The sequence below is a fragment of the Pelodiscus sinensis genome, chromosome 3 (assembly GCF_049634645.1).
Source record: "Pelodiscus sinensis isolate JC-2024 chromosome 3, ASM4963464v1, whole genome shotgun sequence".
Classification (NCBI taxonomy): domain Eukaryota; kingdom Metazoa; phylum Chordata; order Testudines; family Trionychidae; genus Pelodiscus; species Pelodiscus sinensis.
In genome coordinates this window covers 96,620,917-96,641,356 of record NC_134713.1, presented here as the reverse complement: position 1 = coordinate 96,641,356, position 20,440 = coordinate 96,620,917, and the positions used below count along the sequence as shown (strand labels likewise).

Here is a 20,440-nt window from a genome sequence, read left to right as displayed (position 1 = left end):
CATTTGGGATAGATGTGCATGTGGGATAGTTCGTAATTGACATTTTTATAATATTAAGTAAAATGAGAATTCTGTTTAAAACCACGAATTATATGTAAAATACCCACAAGAAGTACACTCTCAGTGGTAATGTATAATATGTATTCCAATTAATATCTGCAGATTCTTGATTTCTTAAGTATGGATGAAGCAAGAGCCAACTCTGAAGTACTAACTCAGGAAAGTGGTTTTCGCAAAATCTCCTGGGCATTTCTAAAGGTATTGTGAACTTAAATGATATATATACCAGAAAGAGTAAAAAGCCTGCATAAAGTAGCTAAAAGAAATTGACAAAGCTAATTTTTCAAAGAAATATATTGGTGGGAAACTTTAAAAAAAAAATAAAAGCAATAAAACCACAGGTATAGAGACAGATTCAGATAGAGAGAGCTTGTGCTGTTAAAAGATCATGTAGTTCTTATTCAAGTGCTATTCCTGTGTGTACTCCACTCTAGGGGTATGTCTAGACTATATCCCTCTGTCACCAGAGGGATATAAATTAGACATACCGACATTGCAAATGAAGCGGGGATTTAACTATCACGTGCTTCATTTGAATAAAAATGGCCGCCGCGTTTTGCGGAGTCAGCACTTTGTCGGCAAAAAGCAGCTGTCAAGATGGGGATTAGGCGACAAAGAAAGACATAGTCGACCAATCCCTTATGCCTCATAAAACAAAGTTTAGAGGATCGGTCGACAAAAGCTTTCTTTGTCGCCAGATCCCCATCTTGCCAGCTGCCAACAAAAAGCAAAACGCGGCAGCCATTTTTATTCAAATGAAGCCTGGGATATTTAAATCCCTGCTTAATTTGCAATGTTGGTATGTCTAATTTACATCCCTCTAGTGACAGAGGGATGTAGTCTAGACATACCCCAGGTGTCTGTGTGTCCTCGCACCAGAGATCAGAGATTTTTCCTAGCAGTGTCTACCAGTGCCACACATGTGTAGTAGCAGTTTCCTGGTGTCATTGGCATCTGTTGACAGCACATGTGGCATGGCTTCCTTAGTTCCTACTCTACCGTCCTTGGCAGAAGACGGAGCACCTCACAGTCCAGACTCTTTTGCCTAAAACGAGAGAAGAAAATTAAAACTCACTCAGCTCCTTCCCTAACTGCAGTCTTACTTTCTAAAACAAAAACAAACACATTTCTGTTTTTAACTTTAATACCCCAACAACCGTCACTATGCCTTGCTTCCCTGAGTTTAAAAACATGATACTTGGAGAGATACACTTTGTCAGATGCCACAAAGAGAGCCACATCTCACAGAAGTGCTCCTACTATAACAACCTAAGAGCCAGTTCCAGGCATGATAGAGAACTTTGCCTTAAAATTATTTAATTGGAAAAATCATTAAAGCCCACTGCGGAGGACTCTGCTATGAACTTGGAGAAATCAAGACTGAAAGACAAGGCTTAGACTTTCAGTTGCTCCAGGGTTATCATCAGACTGGAACTCTCACAAGTTGAGAGCTTACCTGGTAAGATCTCTGCCCTTGGTATCTAGCTCCACCAGACTCAGCACAGGTGAGAAACAGGGCGCCTCCGGCACTACCTCAGCACAGAAGCTGACAGCACACAAACAGGACAAGTCAGAGCAAAGACACAAAGTCTTGCTATCGGCACTGCTGATGCCAATGCGCACAACAGTGCCACCACCAGCACCAACATGGATCTTGGCACTAACACATAAGGTGCAGTTGGCACCAACTAACTCCATTAAGACGGGGTTGAAGCACGCCATGGTCATGCGCAGATCTTCATGGCTACAAGCCTCGGGGATTCCTAAAGATCTGCAAATGAAAGTGGTGGACCTCCCATTTGACAGGGCACGTCTGTTTGTGTCCAAAACAGACAAGGTCCTCCATACACTGAAGGACTCCTGAGCCACACTAAGAACCCCAGGCATATATATGCCATCAAACAAACAGAGGCAGTAAACAACATATCAAAGATCTTGGGACACATACAACAGACACCAACAGAGACCATTTGAACATAGGTCAAAACAAAATGACCATAGAGAGCGATCACAACACACCCAGGTCACAATGAACCAAACTTCAAAACAATTTCAAAACATTGGTTGAGGATCTGAAAGAACTCTCCCCAACGCCAGAAATACAGACATCTTCCAACTACATATTTGGCTACCATCTACACCGCTTTTTCCTGGTATGGGCCAACATTACAACAGACCAGTGGGTCTTGGAGATCGTCCAATCGGGATACTCAATCCCTTTGCTATACAAGCGCCCTCCCCCATTCATCTTCAAGGACCTCTCACATGAGCACCTTCTATACTTAGAGGTACAGCATCTCCTTCTAATCGGAGTGGTAGAAGGGAACCGCTACTAAGGCAGTGGTTTTTGTTCCAGTTATTTCCTTACCCAGAAGAAAACCAGGGGTTAGAGACTGATTTTTTTATCTCAGAAGGCTCAACAAATTCATACGCAGCCATAGATTCAAGACGGTCACTCTTGCCACAATTATTCCGGTGCTATACAAGGGAGACTGGTTCTCAGCCCTTAACCTTCAAATTTCCATATCATAATTCACCTACCACACAGATGCTTTCTGTGTATCACCGTGGGTTCTGAACGCTGTCAGTATAGAGTGCTGCCATTCAGCCTTTCTGTGGCCACAATGTCTTTTCAAAGACACCAGCGGTGGTTGTAGCACATCTCCAATGACAAGGGGTAATAATTTCTCAACAGTTGTCTCATCAAGGGTACAACATATGAAGAAACACTAAACATGATACAAACAACAAAAACTCTATTCCAGCACTTGTGTCTACAGATCAGTCTACAAAAATCAATTCTGGAACCAACTCAAAAATAGAATTTATAGGAGCACATTTAGATTCTACACAAGTCAAAGGAATGCTTCCCCAACACAGATTTGACACATTTACCATTCTCATTATGATAGTCCAATTCAGCCTCTTCACCACCACAAGAACCTGCCTCCAAATCCTGGGACACGTGGTAAAATATGGCAGACTCCACATGCGTTGCCTCCAGAGTTAACTTGCTACTGAGTATACTCCTTCCTGCGATGGACTAAACAAGATTCTCGGTCCCACAACATATCCTCACCTCCCTATATTGGTAGGAACAAATACAACATATGATGCAGGGAGTCTCTTTTCATCAGGTACCTCCAATGTGTATTATAACTATGGATGCCTCCCTCATACGATTGGGAGTGCATCTGGGCGAGCACATCATTCAAGGCAAGTGATCCTTTCAAGAGTCCTGACTACATATCAATCTGCTAGAACTCAGAGCAGTACATAATGCCTATCACCACTTTTTATACCTATGATACAAAACCAAACCATATGAATTCTCATAGACAGCACTGTATTTATGTTCTACATCAACCAACAGGGTGGAGTACAATCTCATTCCCTCTGCACAGAAGGCCTCAAACTATGGAATTAGTGCTTCCGGCTGTGGTGCTTAAAAGAAGCACACGGGATCTTTTTCAGGGGGATAAGGCAATGTGCCACATCATGTCCTGCTGATGTGATAGTTGGCCAGATAAGTTGAGTATGAGGAAGGAAGTCTTTCTTTGTCGCCCAGCTGCTCTTGGGGACACCTGGGGCAGAGCAGCTGGGGTGCTGCTGGGTTGGTCCCGCAGTGCCGCTCCTCGGCGCTACTGGGCCAACCCAGCAGCACCCCAGCTGCTCTGCCCCAGGTGTCCCCAAGTCAGATGCTGCTGATACTGATCAGCAGCTGACTCCAGGAAGCCCGAGGCAGAGCAGCTCTGCCTCGGGCTTCCTGGAGTCAGCCGCTGGTCAGTTTCAGCAGTGGCTGAATCTGGACGCCTGGGACAGATCAGCTGGGGTGCTGCCGGGTTAGTCCCCGCAGCGCTGCACCTTGGCGCTGTGGGGACCAACCTGGAAGCACCCCAGCTGCTTTACCCCAGGTTTCCCCAAGTCAGCAGCGGCTGAATAGAGGAAGCTGGGGGCAGAACAGCTCCAATGGTCAGGTTGCCCGGAGCACTTCCGGGTTCCTGATGGTGCTGGACCATCAGGAGTGCCGGACTGTCAGATGCCGGACCATCGGAGTTTTACTGTACCTACAGCAGCCTACTTACGAACTTCTTAGAACACCACAGAAGACAGGCTTGGCCACCATTTCTCAGAGCAGCACAAATGGGACATGAATCCCTTAGTCACTCAAATGACATTTTGCAAGTGGGGATACCAGCACTTTGATCTCTTCAGAACTCACAAGACTCACAAATGCCATCAGTTCTGCTCCAGAGTGGGATCCAGCCTTGTGTCATTCACATGGACCGCACTGCTCCTCTATGCCTTCCCATCCACCCCGAGTAATTCAAAAGATATGCCAAGACCAAGTGCAAATCTTCCTCACATACTAACCTGGCTCAGACAAATTTGTTTCCCTTATGTCAATCAATTGGCACTCTGCAGTTCTTATTTACTACCACAGTGACTGGATCTCCTGTAGCAACACTACTGGTGGATGGTACACCTGAATATGGAAATTCTTCAACTCAAAACTTGGCTGCTCCATAGTTCTAGCATGCTGAAGAAGCCTGTTTCAGCTGAGTAAAACACACAGCTGCTGCTCTACAACCAGAAAAACTTATTTGTATAAATGGAAACAGTTCTCTGCATGGTGCCACCAACACCAAATGTCATTTATCATGGTGCCTATTTTCACCATACTAGAATATTTTCTGGACCTGAAAGTCTATCATCTCCCTTAAAGTCCTTCTAGGTGCCATTGCAACATTCCATGAACTGACAGAGGGCTCTTCAATTCTTTCCCACCTAAATACCAAATGTTTCCTAACAGGGATTCACAATATATATCAAGTAGTGTGAGGTCCCACACCACCTTGGGACTTTAACCACATTCTCAAAAGTCTTACAAGGACTCCCTTTGAACCTGTAGCCATGTGTTGTCTTCACCATATGTTTGTGAAGATGGCCTTCATAGTAGCAATCACATCACCGAGACACGTAGGAGAGATGGCAGTCCTTATGGCGGATCCCCCCATCTTTGCTAAGGATAAAGTGACACTCGTCCACAATCCAGATTCTTACCAAAAGTGGCCTCTACCTTTCACATTAATGGAAATATACACTTTTCTGCCTTCTTTCCCAAGCCACACAAAGATACTTTAGAGACATCCCTTCACACCTTTGATATAAAATGGGCCATCACTTTTTACCTCAATAGGACCACTCTTCTGTAAATCCACATAGCTGAATGCTCAAAAGGCAAAGCAATCTCATTCCAGCGGTTCTCCAAATAGTTAGCAACTTCTATGCATACCTACTACACCCTGCATAATAAATAACCACCACAAAGAATAATGACACATTCCACCAGAGTTGTGGCAGCTGCCACAGCATTCCTGAAAGATGTCCCATTAGTGGACATGTGCAGAGACACAGTGTGGTCCTCTGAAAATATCTTCACAAAACACTATGCCATCGCAAGTGGTCCAATCCCTACTGCCACAGTAAGTCTAGCTGTCCTGTTGTCCATGTCCAGGACACGCTCCAAAGCCTCAAGGTGGATGTGGCTTTATAGACACCTAGAATGGAGTACCCACAGTGACAGCACTCAGAGAAGAAGAAGTTACTCACTCTGTGCAGTAATGATGGTTCTTTGAGATCTATATTCCTGTGAGTACTCTACTACCTACCCTCCTACCCTCTACTTTGGAGTCCATCTACAGGATTCATGGTAGAGAAGGAAAGGGGGCAGCCATGTTGCACGCACAATCAGTGGATGCCAATGGCACCATGAGATGGCTACTGTGCATATGTGGCATGTCCAGGCTCTGCTAGGAAAAATTTCCGATCCCCTGCGCAAAGATACATCAACAACTAGCGTGGAGCACCCACAGAGATACAGATCTCAAAGAACCGTCATTATTGCATAAGGTGAGTAACTTCTTCATATACAGAGAAATAAGTGTGACAATAGAGAAAATAGTTATTTCTCAGTGAAGTGTACAAAATGCATGAAAAAATATATTTTCTTTTTCAAGTGCAGCACTTGGCAGAAAATCAGAAGCTTCTGAATAAAGGCTAATCAATTGATAAATTTCAGTGGGGTAGCTGTGTTAGTCTGTAGCTAACTTTGGATTGTGTCCATGAAAGCTCATGATACCATCTACATTTTTGTTAGTCTCTAAGTTGCTGTAAAATTATTTGTTGTGTTTTAAGTTTTTTCCAATTGATAAGTGTCATGGGTGACATCTCCATGCACCTGGACCAGAAGTTTTTATTTTAGCAAATTCTGTTTATTCCAAATTCTAGTGGAGCTTTTAGTTGAATCCCAATATTGAGGGGTTTACTGTGGGTTTTTTCTCACCCTTGAAATAATGAAATTGTCGTAACTCCTCTTAATGCTACAAAAGGGGAAGCATCCTGACAGACAGAGGTTTATCTCCTGTTCCTAGTAGGCAAAAAACGTAACTTATGGAAGGGATAAGTTCAAGAGCTTACTTATTTCCTCTTTGCCTAATAGCATAGCATTACTTAGGGTTGTTTACAGGACAGATGCTACAATGGTGCAGCTATTCCACTGTAATGCTGTATCATATACACTTGTGACAGTGATAGGAAAATGCCAGTTTGGAAAAAGGCATAAAAACTAGCACTGCTTTCTGAATTACAGTATGGTTTGATCCTGCAAACATACTGATGCAGGATGGTTTATTAGATGATGAGCTTTCGTGGGCCTGGAAGTGGGTCTGGCCCACGAAAGCTCTGAGGAAGTGGGTCTGGCCCACGAAAGCTCATCATCTAATAAACCATCTTGTTAGTCTTTAAAGTGCTACATTGTCCTGCATTTTGCTTCAATTACCCCAGACTAACACGGCTACATTTCCATCACTATACTGATGCAGTGCTTGCTTTCTCTCAAGAGTAATGAAGTGTCTAGAGTCAGACATCATTCATGGTAATAATAACTATCCCCAATAGTAAGTTGAGCCTCTTCTTGGTCTAAAGTGTCAATGTCATCAAGGACTTGTATGAATTTTGAGTTAAAGTAACATATGTCTTTAATTTTTCTAAATTATCCTTTTAGCTAGTAGGTGCAAATGGAGTTCTAAACATTAATGGGAAACTGCGTCTGCAATTATATTATCCACCTCCAAGGACCAGGACACAGTCAAATGTTATTGAGGTTTTTGATTGGTGGGCAAAAGGTCCTAGAAATCGTTACCCATCAACATTATATGTAACTATAAAAGGCATAAAACTACCAGATCATGTAAGTTACACACATTTACATATTTATATATAAACAGAAATACTTAAGATCTATTCAAGCTATTTATTCATAACCATGATCAGATGGAAAGTTAACATTTTTAGGGTTTTTTCTTTAACTGTCTTTTATAACTTGCTATACCAAGGATACTAGATCTTAACATGTCCTCTCTTTAAAAAAAATCTAATTAGCACTTTACAACTTTCTGTAAACATTTTTTCCTGCTACTCTGAATGTAACATACAGTCAGTCATGTGTCATCTTTAACCTCTTTCTCCTCTCATATTAGTGAAAATTGGGCCAAATATCATTAAAGTTAATTGATTTACATGGTGTAGATATAGTGTAAGTTAGAGGACAATTCAGCTCCTAGTTTTTATTTTTGTTCTAAAAGCTGTATAAGAAAATGTAATTTTTTATCAGATTTAACACCCTTTAAAGAAGATGAAATCTTAAATTCAAAATAGCTTGAATTATTTGCTCCAACAACCCCAAGATGGAGTGTTAAAAATAAAATTTTGTTAAATACTGTACATATTTTTTTACTGGCTTCTTTATCTATAATCTTGACAGATACTTTATTTTTGTTTAATAGTGACGTGGGTGAATTGTGGCATGGAACATACATGGATGGGCACCTCCACATGGCCAGTCCACTCTCAGTTTTTTTGCATGGCCCCACATAGTCTCTGAGTTGTGGAAAGTGTCTTGAACTGTTTCACTGAACCCAAAGTGAATTTAATCCTTTCCATATTTATAGTATTTTTAAATTGTTGTTCTTGTTAAACATTTTTGCCTTTCCCAGCTTTCTGACTTTAGGGAATGATCTTGCAGTCAGTCACTACTTCATGGTTTTTATTCCTTCATATATTCCTTCTGAAATCTGGAGGTCTAAGTGCAATAGTGACTGTTTGTTATACATGGAATAACGTGTGCATTGATAACTAGTTATCCAAACAGTTTTATTAGTATTATAGTAGTGCCTACAAGGCCTCAGTGTACTGGGCACCATGCAGACATAGAGTAGGAGTCGGTCTTTGGTGTGAGTTATAATGTAATACACACGCCAGACAGAGCAGGAAGGAAAACAGACGCATAGAGAATGGAAGTGACTTGCTTCTCCATGACATTAAGGCATGTTTTTGGAGTGATTTCATTGTGTGTTTCATTAAGATGTTTACAGCTTTTCCTCATGAAAGTTGTCAAAAGACAAACCTGAGTTCAGTAGCCACTATGGCAGTCAGCCTTGATAGGGATCACATATGTTGCTCAAATGTGCTATATAATGTTCTGTCTCTTTTGTGAAATTATTAGATTCTGCTCAAATATTAGGAGATGTTCATTAAGCATGCTTAGCAGTGACTTTTCAGTCACTTTTAAACTTCAGTCTCCCTCACAATTAATTCTACAGATATTACAATGCACTTGTCTACCACTTAAGCACTTATATAGGGGTTTAATTAATTCGGTGACCCTGTGCTGGCCCTTGGCATCAAGTGTGAATTTCAGTAAAGTCTGTTAGATTTGGGGTTGGTAGTTCAACGTGAGTGGGAAAACTCATGCTTAAACAGAAGTGGGCCCAATTGTTGGAAAAAGGCTAATAAAACAAAAAAGGATTAGTCAGCTGTGTAAGTAAAAGATTTTTTTTCAACCATCTGACAAAACTTTACCACCATAATTTATTTTTCACCAATTTTAGGTTTGGTTATTTTTTCATTAAACTTCTTTTAGATTTGATAATGAATGTCATTTATTTTTGGTGGAATTATTATGTATAGGTTGAACCTCCTAAATCCAGAACTCTCTGGTCTGGCAACATCCATGGTCTGGCAGGTTCATGGATGTTGCTGGACCATAGATCCCCAGCACCTGGAAGTGCAAGCTGGTTGGGAGTCCAGTGGTGGGGAGCCCCATCATTGGGAACTGGCAAGCCCTGTCCTGGGGAGCCCTCGCTGGGCATGACACCAGTGGGGGCAGCTGTGGAACTCAGTCCATGGGAAGCCCTGGCTGTGCACGGCAGCAGTGGGGGCACCTGCGGAGCCCCATCTCTGGGAAGCCCTAGCCAGAGGGGACAGAAGTGCGGCAGCCATGGAGTCCTCTCCCCAGCAAGCCCCGGCTGGGTGGGACAGAAGCGGAGCCACAGCGGCTGAGGAACTGCATCCTCAGAGAGTCCCAGCCAGTTGGCAGAAGTGAACTGTAGCCAAGTCCAAATCCTGTAGCAGCAGGGCTGGAGCGGAGCCAGCTGGAGGGAGGGACAGTGTCCTGGAAAGCTGTTGGCATGGGACCTTTACTGATCTAGCAAATTTCCTCATTCAGGACTGGTCAGGTCCCAAAGGTGCCAGACCAGGGAGGTCCAACCTCTGTTACTTTTTAACAGCATGTATTACTATACTATTCGGTATTTTTTCAGATACAAGGATTTCCCCCTTTTAATTTTCTTTGTGTTTACACAAAATACATTTGGATCTTAACATTTTTACAGACATTTCAGTTTTGTGAAATATGTCATTGTACTTAATATTTTGTATTTTCCTGCACTTATTTATTTTGCTATTGCTATTCTCTCTTCAATTAGGTAGATCCTTCTTTCCGTTCTATGATGGCTATTCAGCAGGAACAAGGTAGCACATCATTCAGTGAGCTTCAGAATGAGATATCAAAAAAATCAAGAGTATATAGTCCACATGAGAACAAGGAGCAAGTGAAATGGACAAGATTGCCAGGACAGGTGAAGGTTTTTTAAATGTATAAAAAAAAATCTACTGTCTACTAATAAGGTTATTTTATGGTATAATTACTATGAATCAAGTCTTGTTTGGGAGGGATGGGTTGGTCTCAGGAAACTGTTGCAGGGCAGGCCTCTTTTCATGAAGACCCCGTGCTCCCATTCATCATCAGGGTCCTCTGCAATACTTTCCAGTTCATTGACATTATTCTTGGGACTCTTCATTCAACAGATGTTTCACCAGTTTAGTGGGGATGGAGAGAAGTTAGTGCAGCTCTATTCTTGGGGCTTCTGATCCTGCCCACTCCATCATGGATCTTTACCACATGTAGGAAAGTGGACCTTCTTTCAGCTGATTATTGTCCCTATAATCATTCACTTTATTCTCCAAATGGGAATAGAGATTATTTCATTGCTGGATGCAATGAAAGTCTGTAAGAAACACAAATTCTATACAAAGTGCATTTGTTCAGAAGAAAATTCCAATTTAATTTTAGATGTAAATGACTTTTATTTGATTATATACCTTGATTTTGTGATGTTATATTTTTATTAAAAACTGCCAGTGGTGTTATTTCTTTCATATTGAATAAAAAGCAGTGATTTAAGTAGTAATAAGGAAATGTTAGAAAAATCAACAGATTGTTTTTTAAAAAAACAAAGATGAAAAGGGTGTAGTAGCTAATTGGTTTTTTACTTTTTAGGATGAATAAAAATTGTGTAAAATTATATTAAATTATTTTTCCAAAATTTTATGACTAATTTTTGCCATTTTGCTGAAAGGCAGATAAATGCAAATTCCAAATTAAGTGACCTGTATACTTGAAAATACTGTCTAGACATTCTCAAATATTTAATTTGGCAACTATTAATTATGAAATGTGTACATGTAAATGCTGTAGAAGTTGTGTTTTTGAGAGAGAGAGGTATTGACAACATATTTTTGCTGATTTTTGGCTTGTGAAAAAGTTCCAAGAGGATAAATATGACAATACATATCTTGCATTTCCTCAGATTATTTGTTAAAATGTAAGAAGATCAATTAAAAATTAGTATTCAGTTAAAATGCATATTTTACATATGCACTAATGGTATTGCTTAAAATCCTTTCCCTTACTTATTTAAGTTCTATTGTTGAAGTTGTGGAATAAAGAAACATTTTCAAATCAAAATAACAAAAGTACAGGCAGAAAGTGGTTTTGTTTTTCCTTTGTTGTTTTTAGAACCTTTTAAATGCTTATATTTTTACTACAGTGTAAGAGTCGTTAAATACATAACCAACACACAAACCTTAAAAGATGTTAACATTCACAACTATGCAATAACTGTTTTGTATTGGAAATGTAGGCTTGTCGAATACCAAACAAGCATCTCTTTTCACTGAGAGCAGGGGATATGGGATGTTTCTGTATTCGTTTTTCTCAAGATGGAAAAACATTAGCAGCAGCATGTGCAGGGAGGGATGGTTATCCCATTATTTGTAAGTTACAGTTTATTACTTATATTTTAACATAGCTATTAACAATTACGACCTTGTAATAGTTTTATTTAATAATTCAGCATTTTAAATATTCTTTGCTGTATGGCCACTTTAGCAAAGTGATTGAAAATAGCATTGTTTTTCATATGTTAATGTATATATGTCCAGATTAAGGATCAATATTTCAATATTTCAGCATCCAGTAGAGATTCAGTAACCTGAGAGTCTGGATTATGATAGGAATGCAAGTTCTGGTCATTTTTAAGTGAAATAACTTACCCTTTTGTAGATTTCTTTTATAGGGGAAAAGGAATTTGTGAATTAATTTAGTTTTCATGAAAGTGAATAATCAATAATACTAACTTGGGCCACCCATAATGTTGGAGATGTCAAGCATTCTTATTCACTGGACTGTGGGTAAAAGGGCCTCCACAGGCTGGATCCAGCCAGCCAAACAGGTGCATTTGGTCCACGGAGGCCCTGCTGCTTTCCTGCCCCCTGGCCAATTCAGGCCTGGGACCAGGGGAGCACACAAAACCTTCTCCGTTCTGTCCCCTCCCTGCCTTTTATTATAGTTTTGCTTCAAAGCACCATGCGCTGCTCACAGGGCGGGGACAGAGTGGAGAAGGTTGGGGGCAGAGGAGCACGCAAAGCTTCCTCCCACCTTGCCTGGAGCACGTGGTGCTTTGAAACGCTGCGTGCTGCTCGCAGGGCGGGGGTAGGGTTGGAGGAGGCTTTGCGCGCTCCCCCACCCCCATTCCAATCAGGGGCTGGGGAGATTCGTGAAGTTTCCTTTGCCCTGCCCCAGCCCTTCAAAGTGCCACAGGCTCCTTGCAGGGTGGGAGGAGGCTTCCCGTACTCCCCCACCCCCAGGCCCTGATTGGTGTGAGCGTGGAGGAGTGTTCCATGCCTCTTATAGAGCATGGGTGCCTAGTGAGAAGGGGGGGGCAAAGGGCTCCCCACCCCCAGACCAATCATTGTCTGGGGGCGGGGTATCCCACTCCTTCCTCTTTAGGCCCCGCCCCTTCCAGGGTGGCCTGGGGCTACTTCAAAAATTTTTGAAGTGGCCCCTGGGAAAAATTATTGCCCACCCCGACTTAAAAAGTAGCTATCAAGGTTTTATTGTTTATCTACAAAACTTGCTAATCATCAAAAAATTGGCCTCATCATTAACAATCTTATGTAGCTGGGCAAATGGCAATCAAATTTTTAAAAAATTAAAGGTTTTTTGCTAGATATATTAGGTTCATCCTGGGTATCTTAAACGGTCTGGTCCAATTTTTAAAGGGGTTAATGCACTTGTGACATATCCATGAACCACTAGATGGAAGTAGATGCTTGCAGACTTGTGTTTAAGTGATTATCAGTGCATTCTCCCTAGCTATATGATTTTGAATTATGGAAATTTGGAGTCAGTGGAGTTGATTTCACTTATGCAGCAATAACTTGGAATGTATCTAGCTTTGTAGTAATTATATATATTGATTGCATTAACATCTTTCATATCTGAAGTTTTAAATTTGTATAGGAATATGCAGTTATAAGTTCTTTATATAAAACCATGGCCCTAAATGGTTTTCTTTTGAGAATCAATGTTTTATTATTGGAAACCAAGTTTTACCTCCAACTTTAACCTTTTTATTTACATTTTCATTAGTGTATGAGATTCCTTCTGGACAATATTTAAGAGAGTTTTATGGCCACCTTAATATTGTATATGATCTTTGTTGGTCAAAAGATAATGAGTACCTTCTTACTTCATCCTCTGATTGCACTGTCAGGTCAGTATGAGTGAAATGTTATTACAACTTTTGTCAAAAGTATAAGTATATTTTGTGAACCCAGCTATGTCTTTACATAAACCGTGCTGGACAACTTTTAACCATGGATTTGATTGTAATTTGAGTTATTTGTTAATATTTTTGGAAAACTGTGATAGAATTAGAGCTTTGAGTGAATAGTTGTATTATGTTTGGTTTAAAATGTATGGTGGTTTTGGTCCAAGATTTTAAAATGTAGTTGCCTAAATATAGGCTCTTTAAAAAATGGCCTTATTTTCCAAAAGTGTTGAGCACCCAATAGCTATTACAATAATCAGTATGACTTGACCAACATTTAATCATTGAAGAAATTACCATATTCTATATGCAGAGTCAATCTTAATGCCACATTAAGGTTGCAAATTTGAACACACAAAGCAAAAAATTGAAAATTTAGAATTCAGATATCAACTTTAACTTTACTGCATTGCAATTACATATAGTATTTTGAATTCTTGGCTAGGTTGTTAACTGTGGAACTGAAGATTAATTACTGTATCTGAATTGTGAAATCTTAACTCTGTCTTTTTTCCCTATTGTATATCCATTTTAAATATTACATTAGTGTCATATTTAAGTAGTAAGTATAGAAGTACTTAAAGCTCCTTCATTCCTCCAAAAACAGACAGACAAACAAACAAATCAGAACACCTAAAACACAGCAAGAAAAAATATGGCCATAATATATCATAAATATGTTATGGGTAACAGTTTTTAATCTTCACTGATGTATAGATAGACAAAACCTCCTAGTTGTTGCTTTTGTTGTGCAACTCCATATTGCTAGACCGCTGCATAGTTAAAATCCCCAAAAAATTCTGATTGTCATATTGTATGTGTTGAAAGAGTTAATTTTAATTGGTTTTACTTTAATTGGCAGAGGAGAAATAGATGTGGAGTTCTTAAAGTGTTTATCTACATTGTTTCCATTCTTGGTATACCTGAATAAGAAGGGTTTTTTTGTGTGGGGGAGAGGTGGTGGCATCTGTATACATATTATTTGCCCTGGATGTTTTTGCATATTTCATCCAGGTCTAAGGGCATAAAAGGCAGAGTGGGCCCATCTTCCCCTCAGTTCTATCTTACCTCTTGTAGCAGGAACGTGAACTCAAGTAGTGTTCTCCTTCTCTTCACATAGTGTTAGAAGTACCATAAAATCTCGAGTATAATGCGCAATTTTTTCAGAGTCAAAGTCGGGGTGCGCATTAGTTAGTAGTCCTACTGCATAGTTACTAGTTAGTTAGTTCATATAATTTGTTAAAATTACATTTTCTTAGATAAGTAAGTCTCAGTATAGGCTAGACTTCTTGCCTGTACAAGAATGTTAGAAACAGGATAGAAGCTAAATTTCCAGAGTTCAAAATCTGTGTCACATATGAAATTTAGTTCCCATTGAAATGTTCCACATGAAACTTTTCAGTGTAGCTGAAAAAACTCAGTAGATTGGATTAGACCCTTAAGTATTTGCATGTATTTGTTTCTCAAATCACTAGTACAAAATTATTAGTCTGTATAATAATATTTGCTCGAAAGCTTTACGTTATGAGACAGTTATCCTAATTTCTTTTTTAAAGAATGTGGAAAATTGAGAACCAGGCTACAACGTCAGTGAGCGTTTTCCCTCATCCTTCATTTGTTTACACTGCAAAGTACCATCCAGTTGCTGACTATCTTGTGGTAACAGGATGTTATGACTCTGTGATTAGGGTATGGAATGCAAAAGTGAAAGAGATCCATGGTCAGTTGTTACAGGAGTTTGATGGTCACAAAAGTTTCATCAATACACTGTGTTTTGATGCAGAAGGTATGTTCAAGCATGTTCATTTTGGTTTATTTCATGCAAAAAGATGTTAAAAAATTAGGATGTTTTTATTTTGTTACAGTTATTTTATTGAAATGTCTCACTCAGATCTACTACTAGCCAGTGTGCTCCTGTCTTACATAATCTTGGCATATCTACAATATGCTGAGCACTATACAAACTTATAGGGAGACATTACCTAGGCTGAAAAGATAAATATGCAGCCAACAGACAGGAATGACAGGTATAACAATGTAAAAGGGTAAAGTAGTCAGTCTTGATATGTTTTTTTTAAACTAGATATATAGATTATTTACAGTTGACCCTCTTCCTAGCTCTTTTTAGTTGGCTAATTTCTTGTAAGTGTCATGACATAAAATGGTATGGAATAAAGAATGGAAAGTGTTGGGGGAGAAGTAGGCAATGGTGTGTTAAGGCTACCATTGCGGGGTGAGCAGAAGTGTGGCAAGGCTCTGTGAAAAAAGTAGGGCTGTGAAATGATTAAAGTAGTAGTCACAGTTAATCAGTTTTAATCTCACTGTGAATGCTAGACAACCATTTATTTATACATTTGTGGCTGTTTTCTACATTTTCAAATCCTTACTATAAGTCAAAGATATGTTCCAAAAAACTTGGACTTATTGTGAAACAACTTAAAGTGGTCAATTTTTTTCCCGCGGCTGACTTCCATTTAAGCAAACTGGGGGGAGTGTTATGTGTGACTTATAGTATAATAATATTTAGGTAGTCTACTATTGTTTTATGGTGTGATTTCAAACTGTAGTTTATCATGATTAATTTTTAAAATTTGTTTACTGGTTCTCAAAAATTTACCAACCCAAGGATCCACATTTTGATTTAAAAATGTTTGGGAATCCTCTGATATCCCCCTTCTCTGAAGCGCTGCCTGCTTCATCTCTCCTTCCTCTGTTGCTCACTCACTTTCACTGGGCTGCAGCAGGGGTTGGGATCCCAGTAGCACATACAGTGGTTCCTGGAAGTATCCGTCAGGACTCTGCACACCCTATGTGCAGGAGTGGCCAGAGAGGCTCAGTGTGCTGCCTTGGCACCTGCAGACACTACTCCTGTAGCACCCATTAGTTGTTGTTCCCAGCCAATGAAAGCTGTGGAGTCAGCACTCAGGAACAGGGGCAGCACACGGATCCTCTCTGTCCACTCTATGCCTATGGGGTCAGAGATCTGACGGCCTCTTCTGGGAGCTGCGCAGAACCAGGGCAGGTAGGAAGCCTGCCTTGACCTCTGACTGCAGGCCCCAGGATGCACCAGAAGGGAGGAGAAGAATGTGTTCAGCAGCTAGATTCCCTGGAGTTCTCACACAGACCCCAGTTTGAGAAATGCGATCTAGTTAATTTGGTTTGAGTTAATCGTTAGAGTTAGGTGCAATTAATTGACAGCCCTAGAAAAAAGACAAAGTGGGATAAATAGGAAGAGGCAGAATGATGTAGTAACTTCAAGGCAAAGACCAGAAATTTAAATCTAATATGGTGGAGAAGGAGAGAACCTGTAGAGAGATTTAAAGAGGAAGATGACCGGGTCTGAACATAGATAAGAAAAATCTTAGTGGCTATATTTGATATGGATTAGATGAATAAGTGTGATATAGGGAAGCCAAAGAAGAAGATGATGCAGTAATCAGAGTGAGAAATGATGTGGCTCACTGATTATTTTAGCTAAAGGGACACAGAGAAAAGATTGGATTTTAGAAATGGTATAGAGGAAGATAACTTAAGAGCTAAATATGGCCTGGTTGTGAGAGAGTGTGTGTATCTGTCTTCATTGTTGGAGAGAGAGATTGGAGTCTGAGATGACTCTTAGACTAACTCTATACTACATTACTAATGGTAGAGACTCTATAACCCAATGGGAGAAATATCTCATCAGCTTAATAACCCCTGTCTCCACAATAGGGGTTATTAAGCCGTAGCTTAATTAAGCCGTGGAATGAGGTGTACCGGTAGTTCGGAATAGGAAGCCTAATCCGAACTACCTACTCCATGCCGCGTGTAGCCGCGGGCACGGAGTCCGAACTAGCGGGGCTTTAAAAATGGCGGCGCCCGGCAAGATGCAAATGAAGCCCGGGAAATTCAAATCCCGGGCTTCATTTGCAACTTCGGTTGCCTACATTAACCACCCTAGTTCGAACTAGGGTGGTAGTGTAGACATATCCTCACTGCTTTGTCCTCAGTAGGGTTCTTTACTGGATAATTAGGAGTAAAGAGTCTGATCTAGAGTCCACTGAAGTCCGTGGAAAGACTTCCAATGATTTCAGTGACCTTTGGATCACAGAAGACAATATTAAAAAGCAAAGGCATTCAGTAAACCCACCTTAACATCTAAGTGAAAAACAATCCAAGTATTCATTGTAAGTGATAGAGAATTTAAATTGTTATTCTGTTTGGAATGTATGGTATTGACTTCTGTGATGCATATCAACAAAATTAAGGTTTTTTGACTACTTTGCATTAATTAGAGAAAATGGAAGCAAAGCATTGCTGTTCAAATATTGGCTGTAATAATTCATTTTTAACAGGGGTGGGGAATCTTTTTTTGGGTCGGGGGCTGCTGACCCACAGAAAAATCTGTTGGGGGCCACACACTAGTGAGAAGCCAAAACAAAACAAAAAACCCTCACTGATGTCGCCCCCAACTGTGAAGAAAGACACTTCCCATATTTCCCTTGTACACCAGAGACTAGGGTCCCAGCCTAGTAAATTTTGTACTTCCCTCCCCATGTTGGGGCAGGAGGGGGGCTGGAGTGCCAGCACAGGCTGCTAGGATTGCCAGGTGTCCGGTTTGAACTGGACAGTCCAGTATTTGAGCTTTTTTTTCGGGAAACAAATTGAGAAAATATAAATGTCTGGTATTTTCTAAATAAGATGTAATGTAGATTGTGATGTAATGTCAAGTGTGTCCAGTATTTTTGTTGAAACCATCTGGTAACCCTACAGGCTGCCCAATGTTGGGAAGGGGCCGTAAGCTTTGGAGGCCACATCCAGGCAAGAAGGGGTCTGCATCTGGCTCCGGGGCCTGAGGTTCCCCACGCCTGATTTATAATATATCGATGAATTTGGAAGTTACTATAAAACTGCTAATAGCACTGATAAGATCAGTTTCCAATGTATATTTAATTTTGGAAATATTTCCAGCTCACTGTTGTTCATTTACTCTGATTTCAAAATCTTACTGTTAATATCACAAAATACATGAAATTATTATTTTACAGGACTTCACATGTTCTCAGGAGATAGCTCAGGAATGATTATAGTTTGGAATACCTTTGTCAAAGGAAGTTCTCAACATCCACTCCAACAATGGGGTATTAATAAGGTATACAGATATTTTTAATTATCCAGATAACTTTTTATGTAAAGTAATTTCAAATCTAGCCATCTAATTTGCATTTAATTGCTTTTTCATGTTACTTTTGTACAGTTGGAAAGTAAATTTCCCCTAAATGTCTTGTTAACACTTTGCAAACGGTTGATAAAACATGCTGTGAATCACTGGCTGGGGATTTCTAGGTTTTGTCACAGTTTTAGATATGATACAGTAAGTAGAGAATGTAAATGCTTATTCCTAGCACCAGTTTCTACAATAAATGTTTGAGATTGTTAGCATTGTACTTGCACACAGTAACATGTTGTTTGTACTTCCATAGATAGAATTGAAATAACAGACTATGTATCTTGTCAAAGCAGCTTTGTTCACACTTCTATGATTAACGTCTTGTCAGCATTTTTGTTATCAACCCTGTTTTTCAGGATGTCATAGTTGTTATAGGATCTGTCATTTGGCTCTGAAAAATCAATCTGTGCTAAAACTTGTTGTTCTTTGAGAGATGTTTCTGTGGGTGCTGCACTGTAGGTGTCAGTGCACTCCTGCACCGTTGATTGGAGGCTTTTAGATCAGTGTCCCTGCAGGCCATGCAGGCGCAAGTCACACATGTGCCTATTTCCTGCCCCCCGCCATTTGTTTTCTACTGTCCTCATCTGGAGTCTGAGTTCCTCTGTGTTCCTCAGAAAATTATTATCTTTGTTACCATTCTTTACGTAGATAAGTAATTGGTCTTCTCTTACCTAAGCAAGTCTCTATTACCCTAGTTCTTCCTTGTTTAAAAAAAAAATCTTCTCTCCTGTTTCTTTCCTATAGTTAGATAGGATGCCTGGTTCACCAGGTTTTAAGTACTGCACATCATGTAAGATTGCTATCCCTATTTCAGATGGACACTCGCAATGCATCCGTTGCTTGGGGGAAGTTTATGTTCCCCAGAAATATGCCCACTGTAATAAATTGAAGGCAAGGGCGCAAAGAGACAGGGATCTCCAATTAAAACGTATCCTGATAGAAGTCCCTTCACCCTGCCTTGCACCCTAGGTTTGAACTATCTACAGCCCACTCAGTACTTCAGCCAGCAAAGGACAAGAAAACTTCAAAAAAGTGCACAACTTTGTCTTCTCAGAAGGCTTCTCTGGCCAGTAAGTGCTCTCCGACCACTTTGGTGCCGATTCCGCCAGCTGAACTGTGTTTAGGTACTTATGACGTGCTGGGCGTCTCCAGCACCACTCGCACTGTTATTGAGACCAGTATGCACTGATCCGGTGCTGAGGTAAAAGGCTTGAAGTTGTCTATCTCTATTATAACTGAACTGTCCCTCACCAAGAGTGCTGCACCAACTGCACCATTATCAAAGCCAGTATCTGTTACTAATACGGCCCTGATTGGCATTGCAGACACAATAATAGCCTCTCCATTGCTCTCTGCACCAAACAATCCTGTGGCATTGCCATTGATTGTGGTACAGCACACTACAGCACCATCCATGCCGGCACTGCAATTTGTACATCACCGGGGCTGCTTAGTATTTTCTACGGTTCCTCAGCACCGTTCTATTTCTAGGCATGCTGGCAGTGTAGCACCCCCTATCTCACACCCAATTTTCAGGTGAGGAGAAGGAGGATATTGAGGCAGTTTTTTCACCTCAGACTTCCCCTCCCACCGAACCACTGATTCCCTCACCATGTTCACAATCCAGGTCATCCTATACCAATATGAAAATTGTGGTCACGATACCACAATTTTCTTGTGTGGTACCGTCAACTGTGCATGGGTCCACCAGGACATTGACAATATTGGACCCATAGAGACCTACCCCATTGTAGACATCCACTCCACCAAGCATAACGTGCAACAAAATAAATCTCCTCAGCCACACCAATCTTCATCTATAGAGCACCAGGAGGAGATGACCCCCACACAAGCACAACCAGTGGGTACAGATCCC

The 20,440-nt window shown here is 40.5% G+C and overlaps 1 protein-coding gene across 6 annotated transcripts in view; it reads left to right on the top strand.

Moving 5' to 3' along the window:
* Positions 1–20,440, top strand: part of AHI1 (Abelson helper integration site 1) — a 178,368-nt gene that overhangs the window by 30,370 nt on the left and 127,558 nt on the right. For all 6 annotated transcript variants that reach the window (XM_075924228.1, XM_075924227.1, XM_075924231.1 and 3 more), the window contains exons 8-14: positions 163–258; positions 7,127–7,312; positions 9,888–10,040; positions 11,385–11,517; positions 13,175–13,298; positions 14,912–15,141; positions 18,383–18,486. In XM_075924228.1, the coding sequence (XP_075780343.1) occupies positions 163–258; positions 7,127–7,312; positions 9,888–10,040; positions 11,385–11,517; positions 13,175–13,298; positions 14,912–15,141; positions 18,383–18,486 (1,026 nt within the window). The remainder of the gene's footprint in view (positions 1–162; positions 259–7,126; positions 7,313–9,887; positions 10,041–11,384; positions 11,518–13,174; positions 13,299–14,911; positions 15,142–18,382; positions 18,487–20,440) is intronic.